This window comes from Panthera uncia (assembly GCF_023721935.1).
Source record: "Panthera uncia isolate 11264 chromosome B3 unlocalized genomic scaffold, Puncia_PCG_1.0 HiC_scaffold_1, whole genome shotgun sequence".
Classification (NCBI taxonomy): Eukaryota; Metazoa; Chordata; class Mammalia; order Carnivora; family Felidae; genus Panthera; species Panthera uncia.
This window is the reverse complement of record NW_026057582.1, coordinates 31,623,236-31,641,173: the sequence shown is the minus strand read 5'-3', so window position 1 is coordinate 31,641,173 and position 17,938 is coordinate 31,623,236. Positions and strand designations below refer to the sequence as shown.

At 39.8% G+C, this 17,938-nt stretch overlaps 1 protein-coding gene across 5 annotated transcripts in view; it reads right to left on the bottom strand.

Moving 5' to 3' along the window:
• DCAF5 (DDB1 and CUL4 associated factor 5) overlaps positions 1–17,938 on the bottom strand; it is a 103,848-nt gene that overhangs the window by 64,009 nt on the left and 21,901 nt on the right. For 4 of the 5 annotated variants that reach the window (XM_049612583.1, XM_049612585.1, XM_049612587.1 and 1 more), the window contains exons 2-5: positions 10,556–10,699; positions 7,422–7,458; positions 6,216–6,355; positions 4,317–4,446 (exon numbers count right to left, since the gene is read on the bottom strand). In XM_049612583.1, the coding sequence (XP_049468540.1) occupies positions 4,317–4,446; positions 6,216–6,355; positions 7,422–7,458; positions 10,556–10,699 (451 nt within the window). The remainder of the gene's footprint in view (positions 1–4,316; positions 4,447–6,215; positions 6,356–7,421; positions 7,459–10,555; positions 10,700–17,938) is intronic. The other variant, XM_049612584.1, reaches the window with a different exon arrangement.

Sequence of the window (17,938 nt, the reverse complement as noted above, 5' to 3'; positions counted from 1 at the left end):
GAAGGTCTGAAGAACTCACTGCAGCTTTGGCTGACTATTGCCATATGAGAATAAAGATCCAATGATACCAAATCTTCTGACTTTTTCAAGAGGTGTTAGAAATTATGATTTTTCGGTGTAATTTCCCAAACACTATTAATGATGTAGGCCAAACAAAATATCTCTCTGGGTTGAATTTGACCTATGGACAAGCTCTGCAGCAAAATAAATAACGTGCACAGGTCTCCAGGATTAGAAATAACAAGAAACTTAGAAAGCTAGCATGTAGACAGAGGCTAGGCCAGGAGACAGTGAAAAAGGATTTAACTTTTAGAGACAGAACATCTAAAAGACTCAGACTTTAGAGTTAGACATGTCTGTACTGGAAAAATCGGGGGAGGAATCCTGACAAAGGTCTATTGCAAGGGGGCATAGATGAAAGAAAACTAGAATATACAAGGACCTTATTTGCTTCAAAAGGGAGGGGGTGGACATGATACACCAATATACACACACAGGCTACTTCAACTCTGTGCCTTGGTTTCCTTATCATTAAAACAGGAATAGAACCTACCTCATAGGGCTGTCATAAGGACTAAACAAAGAACTATTCATATGTCTGTCATTATCCCTTGTAAGAAATGCTTAATAAATGTTAGCTATTATTTATTATTATGAGGCATTGAGAGGTGAAGTAACTTTCAAGATTATATAGCTACTAAGGTACACTGCCTGGATGTGTAACCGGTATGATGGCTTCAGATCGTACACTCTAAACCATCAAAAGAGCTTCTGCCTCACCTTACCTTGCTGCAATGTATGTGAAGAAGTCAGATCAGATGATAACTGAAGTCCCCTCTAAAGCTAACATTTTATTCGACTAGCCAGCCCTTTAATCAGCTTATTTCAAGGCAGAAGCAGGACACATGTGATCCCACTCACATGCCTACAGACTAAAGTAAAGAGGTACAGCTTAGGCTTGGGGTAGGTCTGAGAAACCATTCCAGCACTGAATAATCCATAGGTTAAGCCAGGAAGAAAAAATGTTCAGTGTGAGGCCCCCTTATTGAGCTATGAAGATTATATTTGTTTCTAGGAGGCCCAGAATTCACTCACAAGCCCAAGCTTTAGTAGGCTGAAAATTACTTACAAGCATGCTAAGGAACCACAGTAGGTTCTAAATCTAGAATCGTTAGAACACTGAGCAACATTTATCCTCTTGGGGGTCAAATGTCTCTTATGAGAACCTAGTAAAAGCTCTCTTCCAACCCCTCGAAAAATTGCCATATGTGCTCAGTCAGATACACAAGCACACACAACTTTACCTGCAATTTTGAGAGTTTCAAATTCCCTAAAATCTCTCTGTAGACTTTAAGTATCCCTTGGAATAGATCTACTTAGGTCTAGGGTTGTCCTCCCAGGGGATTCAGATTTGCCCCAGGATCTAGGTTGGGGTTTCTAGGCAGCTGTGTTGAGGAGACAAATCATGTATTGCAACTCAGCATAACTAATCCTGCATGGAAAAGACAAAGACCCTTCTCTTCCTCTCCCACACCAATTCGTACTAAGAGAATTCAAACAGAAAAGATCTGTAATTCAATCCCAAAAAACCAGTGGATGAAGAACAGGAACCCAAGATTATTTCATGTCCTTTGTCTACCTCACACCCATAGAACCACACAGAATCTTAGAAGTATAGAAAAATAACAAATAAAAACATCCTAGCCCACTGTGCTCCTCTTTTTATTCCAAGAAAGGAATCAGTCAAGATCACCAATTAGCCTTATTAGATGATTTTTCTCCCATATGGGCTTTGAAAACTACAGGTTCCCCAAGAAACCATATAACCTAATTCATAACTAAAGAAGTAATCAAAACAAGAAGATAATCTTTCCCCTCATAAGACAGTGTAAGTGTTGGTAAGGGTCTGGACAAATGTGTAGTCGCATGCATAGTTGGTAGGTTTGTAAATCAGTGCAGCTTTGGTGGTGGCAGGACAATGTAACAATTTTTATTAAAAATATAAAATATTTTTATAAAAATATAAAAATATAAAAATATAAAAATATAAAATATAAAATTAAAAACAGAGGTGCCTGGGTGGCTCAGTTGGTTAAGCGTCCAATTCTTGGTTTAGGCTCAGGTCATGATCTCACAGTTCGTGGGATCGAGCCTGGCATTGGGCTCTGCCCTGACAGCTCAGAGCCTGCTTGGGATTGTCTCTCTCACTCTCTTTGCCCCTCCCCCACTCAAGCATGCACGTGCACACACACTCTCACTTTCTCTCTAAATAAATACACTTAAAAAAGAAATTACGTTCTGGAAAGATATAAGGAACTGCTACAGTTACCTTTGGAGAGGACTAGAGACCAAGAAGGAGAACTGTACTGATGTACAAACATGTAGAAATTATAAGTAACAGAGATAATCTGGAGATAGGATTTTTTTTTCTTTTTTTGTTTCATTACACTTCTCTTGATATAAACCTTAAATCTAATAAGTGTTACTTTAAAATAAAACAATAATTTCACTTAGATTTTATCTATTTTAAAGTTTATTTATTTGGGGGTGGGGGGGAGGAGGAGAAAGAATCCCAAGCAGGCTCGCGCTGTCAGTGTGGAGCCCAATGCAGTGCTCAAACTTATGAACTATAAGACCGTGACTTGAGCCAAAATCGAGAGTTGGTCACTTAACCAACTGAGCCACCCAGGTGCCCCAGACATTTGGTTTTTTTTTTTTTTTTTTTTTAAAGAAGCCATGTTTAGTGAGAAGACAAGTAGAAAGGGGAAGAGAACCCAACTACAACACACAGTAGGAAACTGCTGGGAGAAAATCAGGAGGAGGATTAAAACACTTAACCCTTCCTCTTCTTTCAAGATACTGCAGGACAGCATGCACTATTCAAGCTTTCCACTGGGGATGAATAGCTGAGGGCCTCATTCCAGTTACTAGCTATTCATTACAATGGTAAGTATGGAGGGTAGTAGGTTGGGAGAAGGCTGACATAGTTAGCCCAAATTCTGCCCCTTATTAATATGGTTAAGGCAGAATAATTATTCTTTTTTTCCCCAGAACAATTATTCTAAAGAGTCTTAAGTAGCAGAGATTGTTACAGCTGAACACAGGGAAACAAAGGCAGAGAGCACACAGCGCACACAGTGCAAAGGCACACTAGGGGTCCTGCCACTATATGCATTTCAGTAGGGTGAGAAAGCAAGGGCTGGGTGTGTATGCACCAGAGAGGGCAGGAGAAATGTCTGCTACTCTAAGGAAACTCAGGGAGCCCTGCTCAACACCAGGAGCACCCCTCTGAGCTATACAGATCTGCTGCAATAGTTCTAGCTCCCTCTGACTGCCCCATGGAGAGAATGAGCTAGAACTAAAAATCACCAAGGGAGATAATCCTCTGTACTTAATTGCTCCCTTCATTTGAGGCCTGTGAAATAAATCATAACCTCTCTTACTTTCCATGATATTCTTCTGCAATATTGCTTTACAAAGTAGGAAGTTACCTCCATGCAGAATATCCAGAGGAGCAAGGCTAGCTTTAAGTATAGGTGCCATAAAAGGTTGTCCCTCACACATGGGATTTAAAGAACATTAAAGAGCCTCCTATTTGAACCCATCCACACATTTCCCTTAATGATGCCTGAAATGCTTCTATTAATGATTTGTACCATCAGTTGAAGATCGTCCTAAGTGTACTCTTTTAATAAAGCAAAGAGAAGGCGAAACACATTAGGTTCCCAACACTATAGCAGCTCTTAACCTTTATTGTTTTAACCACTAGTCTGGTTGAGAAACTGAAAAAAAGCAAACTCCCGTCACAGAAAAATGCACTTAGGTGGGTACATAATACAATTTCCACACAATTTGGGGGATTCACTGTTCTCCTGAAGCTCATTTGGAAAACCCTGCAGCCTGGAATTAAGAGTCCATGGTTCGGTGGCCATGAGTTTGACACATTCTTCCCCTCCATCTCCTCCGTTCCGCCCCCCCCCCCCCACAAGAGCTCCCAGGCATCTGGGGAACACTGGGCCTAAAGATATAAGGCAGTACTGAAGGGAGGTTCTCACTAGTTCATCTATTTGCCTTTAATTGACTTGTCTAGAGTCAAATTACAATTTACGACTCCCTTAGCAAGGAGTGTGGATTTCTCACACTGCCTGTCTCTTGGGGACAGGGCTCCCCTGGCTTCACAGGCACCAGTATATGTTAAGAGATGTCCAACTGAGATCAACAGCCAAACAGGTTCTCACAACCCTTGCTGGTTGATCACATTACCTGAGAGCTGAGGTGGGGGAAGTTTTAACACCATATGAATAAATGGGGCTCACCTCTGAGGTTTTCGAATATCCCAGAGTCCCACTCCTTCCTTTGAATTGGCTGTGGCCAACAACCTGGGCTCCACAGGGTTAAACATGACACTGTGAAAGGCTGATGGATAGTTTGCGAGGCAGAAGGGCTCTGTGAATAGAGAAATGACAATCAGCCCCATAGCTCATTCAGCACCTCTGGGCCAGAGGCAGGCAAAGCAGGAATGTGATTGAGGAGAATCACACCCTATAGTAACTGTCCTAGTAGCCAGAGCCCCAAAGTAGTCCATCACCCCAGCAGTCACCCCTACTCACAAGGCTCCAACAAGGACTAGCACATACTTTCTGCATGCAAAGTCTGAAAACAGCAACTCTAGCACATACAAACTTAAAGCTATAATACTCAGAAACACTGAGCATTACACCTCTTCAGATCCTGTGACAAAACAGAAATGGTTACAGGAACTGGGAAGGTAAGCTATTTAACAGTAAGTAAAATTGAATTCCACATGAGCTGAAAAAATTTACAACCAATTACTGGTAGGATTATTGTACCTTAGTCCAAATTTATTAGTTTTAGAAATTAAAAGTTTTCAACTACGCAAAAATTCAATGAAGACAAAGCAAAACAATGAGAAAAATGAAGATGATGAAACATAATAGCAGTCTTCCCTTCTCTCTAAATTGCTCTCTAAATTGAGAGGAAAATAGCCTCAGTCTAGAATTTTATGATTTCATTCCCAGGATTGTAATATTTTTAAAAAGCACCTAATACTTGAACTCTTGCGTCCAGCCAGCTTCTAATCAACTTCACTTAGAAACCCTGCAGCCCTCTGCACAGACTAGCTGGCTCCAGGTGAGGAAGGAATGAATCGCCCTGCTACCCAGAAGGATATATTCCTGTGGAAGTTGTTTAGAAGCAACAGACCGCACTCCGCAGTGTCGGATATCACATGGGACACTGCACAAGCCTCTGGACTGGGGCGCTCAGTCATCTCAGCCAGCGGGCAGTGCAGAGAAAGGAGAATTTCACCTACCTAGGACATGGGGACCCAGCCACAGTTGCTCCTTGGAGCTACCTTATCTTCCTGACCCTAAGAACAAGCTTCTCTTATAGCCCGAATCTCAATAATGGGGCACAGCCCAGCATGTTAAAATGCTCTGAATATAGAATAAGAAAAAGATCCAGATCCTGTCAGACAAGACAGGCAGGAAAGCAATTCTGTGTACACAGGTTATGATCTTGACAAAACTGCACTAAATGTGGGCACAGGGGTGACTGAGGGTACAGCTGGAGGAAAGAGTCTTTGAAGACAGGCAGAGTTACAGAGTGAACTTTCTATTCAGGAAATGAGCAGAAATGATGCATTTCCTGAAAAACATCAGAGAAATTCAACAAAACAATTCTTCATTCTTATACTTCAGAAGCTCAAAGAGCACATTTGGAGGAGGAGCTCACCTGGACAATCCCCCTTACACAGAGAGTATTTGCCATCACTTTCAGTTTCTATACACACATCTGAAATTAGGATGCAAGTGTATAACACACCTGTTCTCTGTAAATAACCAAGACTCTGTGCATGTCAGCACCACACACAGAGCTGGCCTTTGGTAGCTACTCTCTACAATGAAGAATTGCATCTCTATCCCCTGGGGCCATTAAGTTCCAAGGTGCTGTGGTGCTTACTGTCCAAGGGTTTGTGGAGACTCACAAGTGGCTCAAGGAGGACTGAGAAAGGTGCCTCACTTCTGACTGCTAAGGGGTAGGATGGGACCTCCAGAGACACACATCTATGCCCCAGCCCAAGAGTTTCCTCTCCCTTCCCATCTCTCCCACTCAGGTTACTCAGGTCGTCAACTGGATCTGAATGAACTCGACATCAAATTCTTCAACACAGTCCAACAGCCCTTTGACCCTACCTCCATGGGGGGACTCCCGGATGTCCCAGATAAGAACCCGGCCATCATCTGAGGAGCTGGCAAAAATGTTGTCATTCACGGGGCTCACCGACAAGCCATATACTGCATCTTCGTGAGCAAACACATCCAAGGTCTCGCTGCTGAGAGACAGAGAGCAGAGAGAGGCACACAGGCACACACATGCACATGCAGAGTGCAGAGTCCCAGCCCCAGAGTTCCTCAGGTAGGGTTCTCTCTCATTTCCAGTAGAAAGTCAATCTAGTGAAACCCAAAGGAGATTGTATTTCCTTAGAAAGTAGGTACTGAATTTCAGGTAAAAAACAAAAACTCTTCTGGGGCCCCTGGATGGCTCAGTCAGTTAAGAGTCCAACTTCAACTCAAGTCATGATCTCACAGTTCGTGAGTTCGAGCCCCGCGTCGGGCTATGTGCTGACAGCTCAGAGCCTAGAGCCTGCTTCCGATTCTGTGTCTCCCTCTTTCTCTGACTCCCTCCCCCACTCATGCTCGGTCTCTCTCTCAAAAATAAATGAATACCAAAAAAAGTTTTTTTAAATAAAAGTTCTATTAGAAAAACTTTCTATAGATTTCATGGTAAGTTTGCTTTTTGCACTAAATACGCATATTTGAAAGTAACTCAAGAGATGAATTTAGTGTTTTCACTTATTGCAGAATGCATCTGCTTCTGTACAGATTTGGAGGTGGTGGCTGATTTCCAAAAACAAGGGAAAACTTTAAAGCAGCCAGGTCTGATGTCAGCAGGGGTAGAAGAGGGTTGATCTGGCAGTCTGGTATGGTAAGCATGAGCATGGCTCTGAGGCCAAGCTGTCTAAGTTCAGATCCTAGCACCACCACCTGACCTTATGTTATCTAACATCCCTACACCTCAGTTTCCTCATCTGCAGTGAGACCATAATAGTATTGCTTCACAAAATTATTTTGAGGGTTAAACTGATTAATACATACAAAGCACCTAGAATAGTACCCAGCACATAAAGATTAGTCATTATTATGTTGTTGTTTCCTTCTCTTCCAATCTCTCCCTTTAAATTTTCACCTAAAAAGTATAAGTTCATTCCAAATTTATAAACCCTTTTCTTTTTTTAAAATCCAAATTGTTTTTCAAAACAACATTGGTGTAAAGAGAATTTGCCTCTCTTCATATGAGAAACAGAGCCAGTCACCTTCACATACCAACAATCTATTTACCTTTCAACATCATGGAGGATAACTTGTTCATCATTTCCTGTAAGGGAGAAAAGCAGACATTTGAAAATTCCTGCAAAGTGCTCCCTGTCCATATTACAACATAAAATTTTAAAGTTTTCAGAAAACATATGAACAAAGTCAATGTTAATACAAAGCAGGAATATTAATTACGAAAAAAAAAGCTTTGTAAGACTAATTTCAGAAGGATAGGATATTCTTTTTTTTCTTTGAGAGAGAGAAGAGAGAGAGCATGCATGCAAGCAAGAGGGGTGGGGGGAGAGAGGGGGAGAGAGAGAGAGCGAGAGAATCTTAAGTAGACTCCACGCTGGACACAGGGCTCAATCTCATGACCAAGAAATCATGACCTGAGCCAAAATCAAGAGTCAGACGCTTAACCAACTGAGCCACCCAGGTGCCCCACGGCTAGGATATTCTTATAAAGAATTTTTGAAAGCCTTGTAGCAACTAGGTATAACATAATGAGTTTCCAAAATGAATTATTCAATTGAAAAAATATATTTTTATATATTTTATATATATATATATATATATATATATATAAATACAAATATATATATATATAAAACAGCCATTGCAACAACAACAAAACTATGGCCATTAAGAAAATGAATAAATGATCATGGGTAAATTAATTCATTCATCCAATCTAGCTTTTTTTTTTTTAATTAAGCAAAACACTCAACTGTGAGACTTGGAATACAGATATTCTATGCCTCAGTTTTCACCTATAAGATAGGGATAATAACTGTACGTACTTCATAGGATTATTGCAATGATAAGAGTAGATTTGTAAAACCATTCAGAGTAGGGCTGAGCACTTAGTAATCTCCCAATAAGTGTTTGCTACTATTCATATCCTTATCATTTTTACAGCCATTAAAATGTGATGATTGTAGGGTTATAAATGGTAGGAAAGTTTTTATCCACATCTTTTTTCTCTTGCATTTTTCTTTTATTCCATTAAGGAATCTACAAATACTACATTCACGATTATGTGTAGTCCTGTAGTTTATATAGCCAAACATAAAAACCTTATGAAAAGACAAAAGTAAAAAAATTCCCACTCCACGCTGAAAGCACAGCCAACAGGCACTTAAACAGAAAGTAAAAGTAGTGGTAGATGTGGCCCAGGTCATCTTAAAGCCCTGGCCACAAACTCTGTCGTGGGTGCACACCGAGTAAATCAAAACCATACTAATGCCTTTTAGGCAACAGGAACAGCTGAGGGGCTAGGGATACGGGAAGAGCAGATTCTGCCTGACCCTTGAGGAACTCCCAGTCCAGCTACACAAACAGTGACAAAATGGGTTATCTTGTTATAGTGATATGCTCTACAATGGGGACACAGACAAAGGAGCAATTATTTCCTTCAGGAGCAGGTTGACAGTACATGGCAGAAGACGTCAATGTTTTTATAGGGAAGGAGACATTTGAACAGAAACTCTAATAACTCAAAACTCTTACCAATGGAAGATTCAGGGGAATTGGGGGGACCGGACAATTAATCATGACCCGTGACAGAACAGCAAGAGCAAACAATACAAGGGCACCAAAGGTGGCAAGTGGTGTAGTGGGCTAGAGTACATGATGCGGGGGAGGGAAGTGAGGCTAGAGAGGTAGACTGAAGTTTAGACTTTATCCTGTGGACACTGTAGGGTCAGAGGTTCACATGGTTAAACTTTATTTTTAAAAGAAAACTTGTATAAGTGACAAATCAGGAGGGCTAGAGACGTTGCAGAAATCACAAAGGCCACTGCAATAGTCCGGGTCAAAGATGAGGGCCTGAACCAGTGCAGTGGGTAAGGAAAGAGAGCAGAAACTAAAAGGATGAATATGAGAAGCTTCTAAGTCTAGTTGGTGAGTCACAAGATACGTGAATGAAAGAAAGGAAGGTTTGAGGATGACTTCAAGATTTCTATTAGACTGAACCAGGTGAAACTGTCATTTTTTTGTAAGTTAAAAGTGCTTGATATCAGGGGCACTTGGGTGGCTCAGCTGGTGAAATACCTGACTCTTGATTTCAGCTCAAGCCGTAATCTCAATGGTTTGTGAGTTTGAGCCCTGCATCTGGCTCTGCGCTGACAGTATGGAGCCTGCTTGAAATTCTCTCCCCCTCTGTTTGCCCCTCCTCGCCACGAATAAATAAAAATAAAAAACCTTTTAAGAAAGTGCTTCAATATAAGCAGTTTCTTAAAGTTTAAACCTAATAGCTTGAATCATTAGGTGAACACTGATAATAACTGAGAAAGGGAATCCAGGGAACAAGAGGAAGTATTTGTGCAGGAGAAGAAGACTAATAATCTTGGTTTTAGATTTGCTGTACTTAAATTGCTTTTAGAACACATAGGTAGATATTCCATGTGAAAATCTGCAGTGCAAAAGGGATGTCAGGGTTAGAAATGCAGTGCTCAGAAAGGAGTGTGGTTGATGAAAGCCATCACCAAGAGGCTGGCTTGAGCACAGGCCATTCCAATTGTACCCTAACACAATGTTTTTCAAACAGGAGCCACCCATGGATCACAACATCAGTTTGAGTTACAACCTTTAAGATCTTTAAAAACGAGGGGTGCCTGGGTGTCCCAGTCAGGTAAGCTTTTGGCTCTAGATTTCTGTTCAGATTATGATCTCACAGCTGTGGGTTCGAGCCCCTGTCAGGCTCCAGGCTTACAGTGAGGAGCCTGCTTGGGATCCTCTCTCTCTCTCTCTCTCTCTCTCTCTCTCTCTCTCTTCAAAATAAACATTTAAAAAATATCTTTAAAAATGAAATAGAATTTTTAAAAAATCAGAATGTACCACACATAATAAGGTTAAGTACTATTTTAATTGTGTGCATGTTTCTGTATGCCACATTGCAATGTAAAAAATTTTCTATCAAAAAAAACAGAAAGAATGAGAGTAAAGGATCAAAAGAACAGAAGAAAGGAGGGAAGGAAGGAGGAATTACTCTCACATACATGTCTAAACTGCTGTAATGCAGAGAAGACAAGCTATGGGAAACCATTTCTATAGCTCAGTGAAATAAAGGAAGAAAAACAAGGCTACTTTTTGGACTCTTCCATCTAAAATCTCAGCCACAGTGAATTTCCTAGGGTGGAAGTCTCCCTTCTTCTCACCTCCAGAGAATACTTTGGTGTTCCCACTGTTGAAAGCCAGGCAAAAAATGTTGGAATGGTGCTCTCCTTTCAGCTGTATGGGCTTGACTCTCGAGTGGATAGCTTGTTCCATGTGCCATAGCAGAACCCGACGGTCATCTCCTCCTTGAGAGGGGAATAAGAATCTAGGGTTAAAATGGCTGACACTTCAAGGCTGACACTCAGTTTTGCCAGCCTTGAACTCTATCCCTTCCAAAACTGCAACTCCCCGACTCTGTGAGATACTGATGGGGCACATAAACCCAGGACTCTACCGCCTTAACCATCGGGAGATACATGGTCTCTAAGCCACTCACTTTTCCCCAGGAATTAAATCTTGAACAGACATATGGAAAGGGATAAACACTGATATTGAAACCCTCAAAGCCACTCTATTCCTGACTTTCCAGAGACTCAGTTGTTTAAATATATCTTTGCTTGCTACCTAAAATCCTTCTACTTATGTTCCCGGCAACCTTTTCTTACCTAACAGAAGGTGAGCTGGTTTCTAATGCTTGCAACCAAGGAACTCCATGGTAATATTTCTAGCATACTAGTTTTCAAAGCACTCTCCTTGATGTGATTTCATTGAATATGGGACAGCATACAAATGATAACTAAGGAATTGACTGTCACAGCAGGATCTAGACAGAGCCTAGCTCTCATGAAGCCCAGGTCCAGCTCTTTTCCTTTGCAAAACTTACAACAGTCTGAATTAAATGAGCAGTATTGTACTGCATGAGCCAGCTCCTAGAGGATGATAATTATGTATGTTCTATGTATTTTTTATTTTTGCAGATGCATTAAAAATGTCTGGAAGGATGAATAACTGTTACGTGTTAACAATGGTTAAGAGTGGTTATTATTTCCAGGAAACAGGATTAAAATAAAAAGAACAGATTGGAGGGTTCTTACTTTTATTTATTTGGCACCCCCTCACTTTTTATAACAAGCCTATATTAGTCTCCTAATAAAAATTAAGTTACAACAGGGGCAAACATGAGCAGCAAACCACAGCAATCTCTATTCCTCTTCTTCCCCTTCTCCATTCAATACAACAGCCACAAATTATAGCACACCCATACAAGGGCATACCATGCAGCCATGAAATCAGTAAATCTAGAACTTGGAAAGATGTCCAAAGGTCTTTGTGCAGGGGGAAGATAAGGTGTAAAACAGTATGTGTACCAAAATGCATTCTGTGTAAAACAAAAATTTTAAAAACCCCAGGACTGCAGGATCCTTGTCAATTTATTTACTGTGGAGTCTCCAAGCACCTAAATGAGTGCCCCCAAAGAGCAGAACTAATATGCTCATACTTGCATATCTATGTTTGTATTTGCCTATCTATATATCTATAAAAGAAACTGTTTATACTGGACACCATCTCCAGACTAGAGTTGGGAGACGTTTTTACTGTGGTAAAATTCATAAAACATGAAATCTACCATTCTAACCATTTTAAGTATACAATTCTATATACTTACACCGTATACTTGCACATTCTTTGTATTTGCACTGTTGTGCAACCATCACCACTATCCATCCCCAGAATCTTTACATCATCCCAAACTGAAACTCTGTACCTAATAAACAATAACTTTCCCCGCCCTCAGTAACTACCATTCTACTTTCTGCCTCTGTGAATTTAACTGTTCTAGCTAATTCATACAAGTGGAACCATACAACAGTTGTCTTTCTGTGTCTATCTTACTCACTTTGCATAATATCTTCAAAGTTCATCCATACTATAGCATGTACCAGAATTCCATTCTTTTTTAAGGCTAATATTCTGTTATACACATACACACACACCATATTGTGTTTATCCATTCATCCACTGATGGACATTTGGGTTGTTTTCACCTGTTGGCTATTGTGAATAATGTAGCTAAGAACATGGATGTGCAAATATCTGTTCAAGTCTCTGTTTTTAATTCTTTTGGGTTTATATTATTGGGAAACTTTTATATTTTATTTTTTATTTCAAGCTTTTTATTTAAATTTTAGTTAACATGTGTGGTAAAATTGGTTTCAAGTGTAGAATTTTGTGATTAATCACTTACATACAACACTCAGTGCTCATCACAATAAGGGCACTCCTTAATATGGATCACCCATTTAGCCCATCCCTCACCCTTCTCCCTCCATCAACCAACCCTCAGTTTGTTCTCTATAGTTAAGAGTCTCTGATAGTTTTCTTCCCTCTCTTTTTCCCCCCTTCCCCTATGTTCATCTGTTTCGTTTCTTAAATTCCACATGAGTGAAATCATATGGTATTTGTCTTTCTCTGACTGACTTATTTCGCTTAGCATAATACACTCTAGCTCCATACATCTTGTTGCAAATGTAATATTTCATTCTTTTTGACGGCTGAGTAAATATCCCACTGTACATAAATATATACACATCTTTATCCATTCATCAGTCAATGAATTTGGGCTGTTTCCATAATATGGCTATTGTTGATAATTCTGCTCTAAACATTGGGGTGCACGTGACCATTTCAATCAGTATTTCTGTATCCTTTGGGTAAATACCTAGTAGTGCACTTGCTGGAACGTAGGATAGTTCTAACTTTTTGAGGACCTTCTATACTGTTTTCCAGAGTGGCTGCACAAGTTTGCATTTCTACCAACAGTGCATGAGAGTTCCTTTTTCTCCACACCATCGCCAACACCTGTTGCTTCCTGTGTTGTTAATTTTGCCCATTCTGACCTGTGTGAGGTGGTATCTAATCATGGTTTTGATTTGTATTTCCCTGCTGAAAGTGATGTTAAGCATCTTTTCATGTGTCTGTTAGCCATCTAGATGTCTTCTTTGGAAAAATATCTGTTCATGTTTTCTGCCCATTTCTTAACTGGATTATTTAGTTGTTGGGTGTTGAGTGTGATAAGTTCTTTATAGATTTAGGATACTAACCTCTTGTTAAATATGTCATTTGCAAATATCTTCTCCCACACAGACTGTCTTTTAGTTTTGTTGACTCGAGAAATTTTATATCTTATATTTTAATTCTTACTTTACACCTTCCTGTAGTACTTGACCTTTTGCCAGAAACATGTTTCCTTTTATAATGTAATTTTAAAAATCAATAGAAGATACAGTAGCCAAGTCAAATTTATTCTCCCTCCCCTAGAAAGAAGTTGCCTCTGCTGCTTGGGTTCCTTCTTTCTTTCATTGTTGGTCCAAATCAAGTTCTGTGTCATCCTCCAAAGTGTTTCATTGTCTACCAAACTGATCCCTTAAGTGTGGCCTTGTGTTCTGTGTTTATGATTTGCCTATTTCAACTATGAATTCTCTGGCCTGGGATGGTTATCTAAATTCTATATCTTAGGATGGATGGATGGCTCAGTCACTGGAGCATGGGACTCTTGATCTTAGGATTGTGAATTCAAGCCCCACTTTGGGTGTAGAGATGATTTAAAATCTTTTTAAAAAATTCAAATCTCTTATAAGTTAAAGTCAAAAAAAATAAAGGTTTGGGTTTTTGTTGTTTTGTTTTAATGAATAGTGACACAAAGGAGTTTTTTACCCTAATAATAGATTCATACAGGCAGTGGGCACTTTACTTCTCCATAGTTCCTACTCTGTTTTTTCCCAACACTGAAGTCACAGGTCAGGTACCTATCATAGCTCTTGCTCCTGTGTATCCTGTGTTACAGAAATATTTCTCTGTGCCCATGTCTCTATCAAAAGTGGAAACTCAAAAGATAAAGAAGCCCACATGTTTCTTCTACTTACTCACGTTTCTAATCTAATCTCCCTAAGCCTGAGTTTCATCAAAAAAAAAAAAAAAAAAAAAACTGGGATCATAACAGCTCTGCCCTCGTGGGTTTTATAGATTATAAAGTCAAATACAAGAGGGTTAAGTAACTTACCAAGGTCGCACAGTAAGTAAAGTGGTTGAGCTGAGATTCAAAAGCAAGCAGTTAAGACTCTATAGCCTCCATTCTTAATCACTACTCTAGGTTGCCTGCCTTATAGAACAAAAAATTAACCATAAATGACAAAGCAGTTCACCTAATGGACAACTGAAGGGATTCTCTACCTTGGTAACATAACTGAAAAACGTACAAGTTAGAATAAAACAGGGGAGCACAGGAATAAAAACAGAGGCCAACCAAACTATAGTAAACTGAGAGACCAGAAACAGGGACCAGGAAAAGACTCCCTGAATTGAAAGATTCTAGCAATACACAAAATGGACAGTGGCTTATACAAAGAATTCCTACAAATCAATTTTTAAAACCATTAGGAAAAGAGGCAAATATGATAACTCACAGAAGAGGACAACCAAAATAGCCAAAAGATATTACAGAGGATCTCAACCTCTATAGTCATCAGGAAAATGCAAATTATAATTTAAATAAGTTCTTACAAAGTGACACAAGGAAATGTACAAGGATGTACACTGCATCACTGTTTACAATAGCAAACAACGAAATTCTAAATAATACAAATATCCATCAATATATAAACTAATAAATTCCATTGGAATACAAATACAAATTAAATCTAAACCAAGCAGAACAACATACAGCAGTTAAAATGAACTAGATATATGTGTACCAACATAAATCTTGAAAACCTAATGGCAAGTAATAAAGCAAGTTTCAGAAGGATATGTAAAAGATAACATTAAGTACATATTTTTAACTATACAAAATAATACCATATAGTTTGTTGATAAACACACATATACTAAAGAGGACTTCAACTGTACCTGTAAAGTTTTGTTTCTTTAAAAAAAATAAAAACAGACTACAAGCAAATTTAACAAATTGTCAACATTTTGTCAAATCCAATTGGTATCTATTTAAAAAATTCTTTTAAGTTCCAGTATAATTAACATACAGTATTATATTAGTTTCAGGTGTACAATATAGCTATTTAACAATTCTATACATTACTCTGTTCATTTCTATACTTTTCTTTATGCTTTATGGTATCAAGGAAATATTGTTACATCTCTTTTTTAATTTTAAGTGGGGTCCATGCCCAACGTGGGGCTTGAACTCATAATCCTGAGATCAAGAGTCACACTATCAGCTGAGCCAGCTGGGTGCCCCAATATTGTTACATCTCTAAAGCATATCGGGGAACCTGGGTGGCTCAGTCAGTTGACATCAGACTTTGGCTCAGGTCATGATCTCACAGTTTGTGGGTTCGAGCCCTGAGTCGGGCTCTGTGCCGACAGCTTGCTCAGAGCCTGGAGTCTGCTTCAGATTCTGTGTCTCCTCTCTCTGCCCCTCCCCTGCTCACGTGCTGTGTCTGTCTCTCAAAAATAAATGTTAAAAAAAAAAATTTAAGTATAACAATGATACTGTGGTGCTGTTAAAAAACAAAAAAGTGGCTATCAGTTAGGGATGCATACATACTAAAGTAGGTGAAATAGTATGTCTGGAATTTCCTTTAAAATATTACAGAAAAAAGGTGGGGGAGGACGCCTGGTGGCTCAGTAGGTTGAGTTTGCGGCTCAGGTCATGATCTCACAGTTCAGGATCAAACCCCAGGTTGGGCTCTACACTGACAGTACAGAGTCTGCTTGGGATTCTCTCTCTCCCTCTCAAAATAAATATACATTAAAAAAAAAAAAAGTGGGGGAGATAGGTGATTTTTAAGATTTTATTTTTAAGTAATCTCTACACCCAACATGAGACTCAAACTTACAACCCTGAGATCAAGAGTCGCATGCTCTACTCACTGAGCCAGCCAAGCACCGCAGGATAGGTGATTAATAAAATGTTGGTAATTTTTTTCTTTTTTCTTTTTTGAGAGAGAGAGAGAGAGAGAGCACAAGTGAGTGAGGTGCAGAAAGAGAGAGAGAGAGAAAGAGGGAGAGAAGAGGGACTCACCTGAAGCAGGGCTTGTGCTCATTGGAAGTGGGGCTTGAGCTTACCCGATGTGGGACTCAAACTCATGAAACAGGACATCCTGACCTGAGCCAAAGTCAGACGCTTACCAACTGAGGCACCCAGGCACCCAATGTTGGTACTTATTATGGATGGGTATACTATACTTTTGTGAGTGCTTGAACATTTCCATAAAATAAAACATTTTGGATTTTTTAAGTTTTTATTTTGTTTTGGTTTTAATGTTTATTTTTGAGAGAGAGGGAGAGCATGCACAGTACAAAGGCAGAGAAAAAGAGAATCCCAAGGAGGCTTCACACTGCCAGAGCAGAGCCTGATGTGGGACTTGAACTCGTACCATGAGATCATGCCCTGAGCCGAAATCAAGAGTCAGACACTTAACTGCCTGAGCCACCCAGGTGCCCCAAAACATTTTGGATTTTTAAAATTTTCATGATAGAAAAAGAAAACAAAACTCTCTAGGATGGGCTGGGATACTCATGGCAAAGGAAAAACTGGTAGCACTTCTATTTATTTACTCAGACCCTATGCAAGGCAGCACAGCCTCTCCTGAGTTAGAGTAGCTCTAAAAAAAAAGTTTAATAAACAAGAAAATAATATCTACATCTATGCACTCAAAGACATAACCATTCTCAGCTAAGGGTCATCCCCCATCATCCAAACAGCATTATCTTCAGTGTTCGTTCTAGACATTTAAAGAATGATTTACTTTTGCCAAATTTAGTAATTTAAAATGCATGGTTATTTGTAGAATGCCTTGGGACCATTTAAAACGATGTGTCCTTACTACTCGCCATGATGATAACAGCCCAAGTCCATAAGAGATTGGAATCACTGAGGCAGAAATTATGGCTATGGCAAGGCCTGCTTCTACTTTGCCCTCAAGGTTAATGTCAGAAGATGTAAGGTGCACCTCTTCCCGGCCAACACACACATACACGCACACGCACACACATATTTCCTTAGGCAAGGTATTAAGAGCTCTGTGCCAACACAATACTTTTCAACCATGTGTTGGCAAAACCACAGTGGTGCAAACTGAGGCATCACCTGAAATTGCTGGGCTGCTTTGAAGCCAGTAGAGAAAGAATAACAGCAACAGCTGTGGCCAATTCTCTGCCCCCGCCCACCCCCCACAAAGCAAAGGATGGCTGTTAAAATAAGGATAAATCAGTTCAGAACCTGAAAAAACTCTATAGTTCTCTCTCTGTGAATCATCTAATCAATTCAAAAGAACAGAGATGAGGCACCTGGATGGCTCAGTCGGTTGAGCATCCGACTTCAGGTTACAGTCTCGCAGTTTGTGAGTTTAAGCCCTACGTGGGCTCACAGCCTGCTTTGGATCCTCTACCCGGTCTCTCTGCCCCTTCCCCCACTTGCACTCTGTCAAAAATAAACAAACACTGGGGAGGGGGGGGGAAAGCAGAGATTAATTACATGGTTCCATGCACAGAGACTGTTGGACCTGCAAAGAATCGAAGTGAAGAGT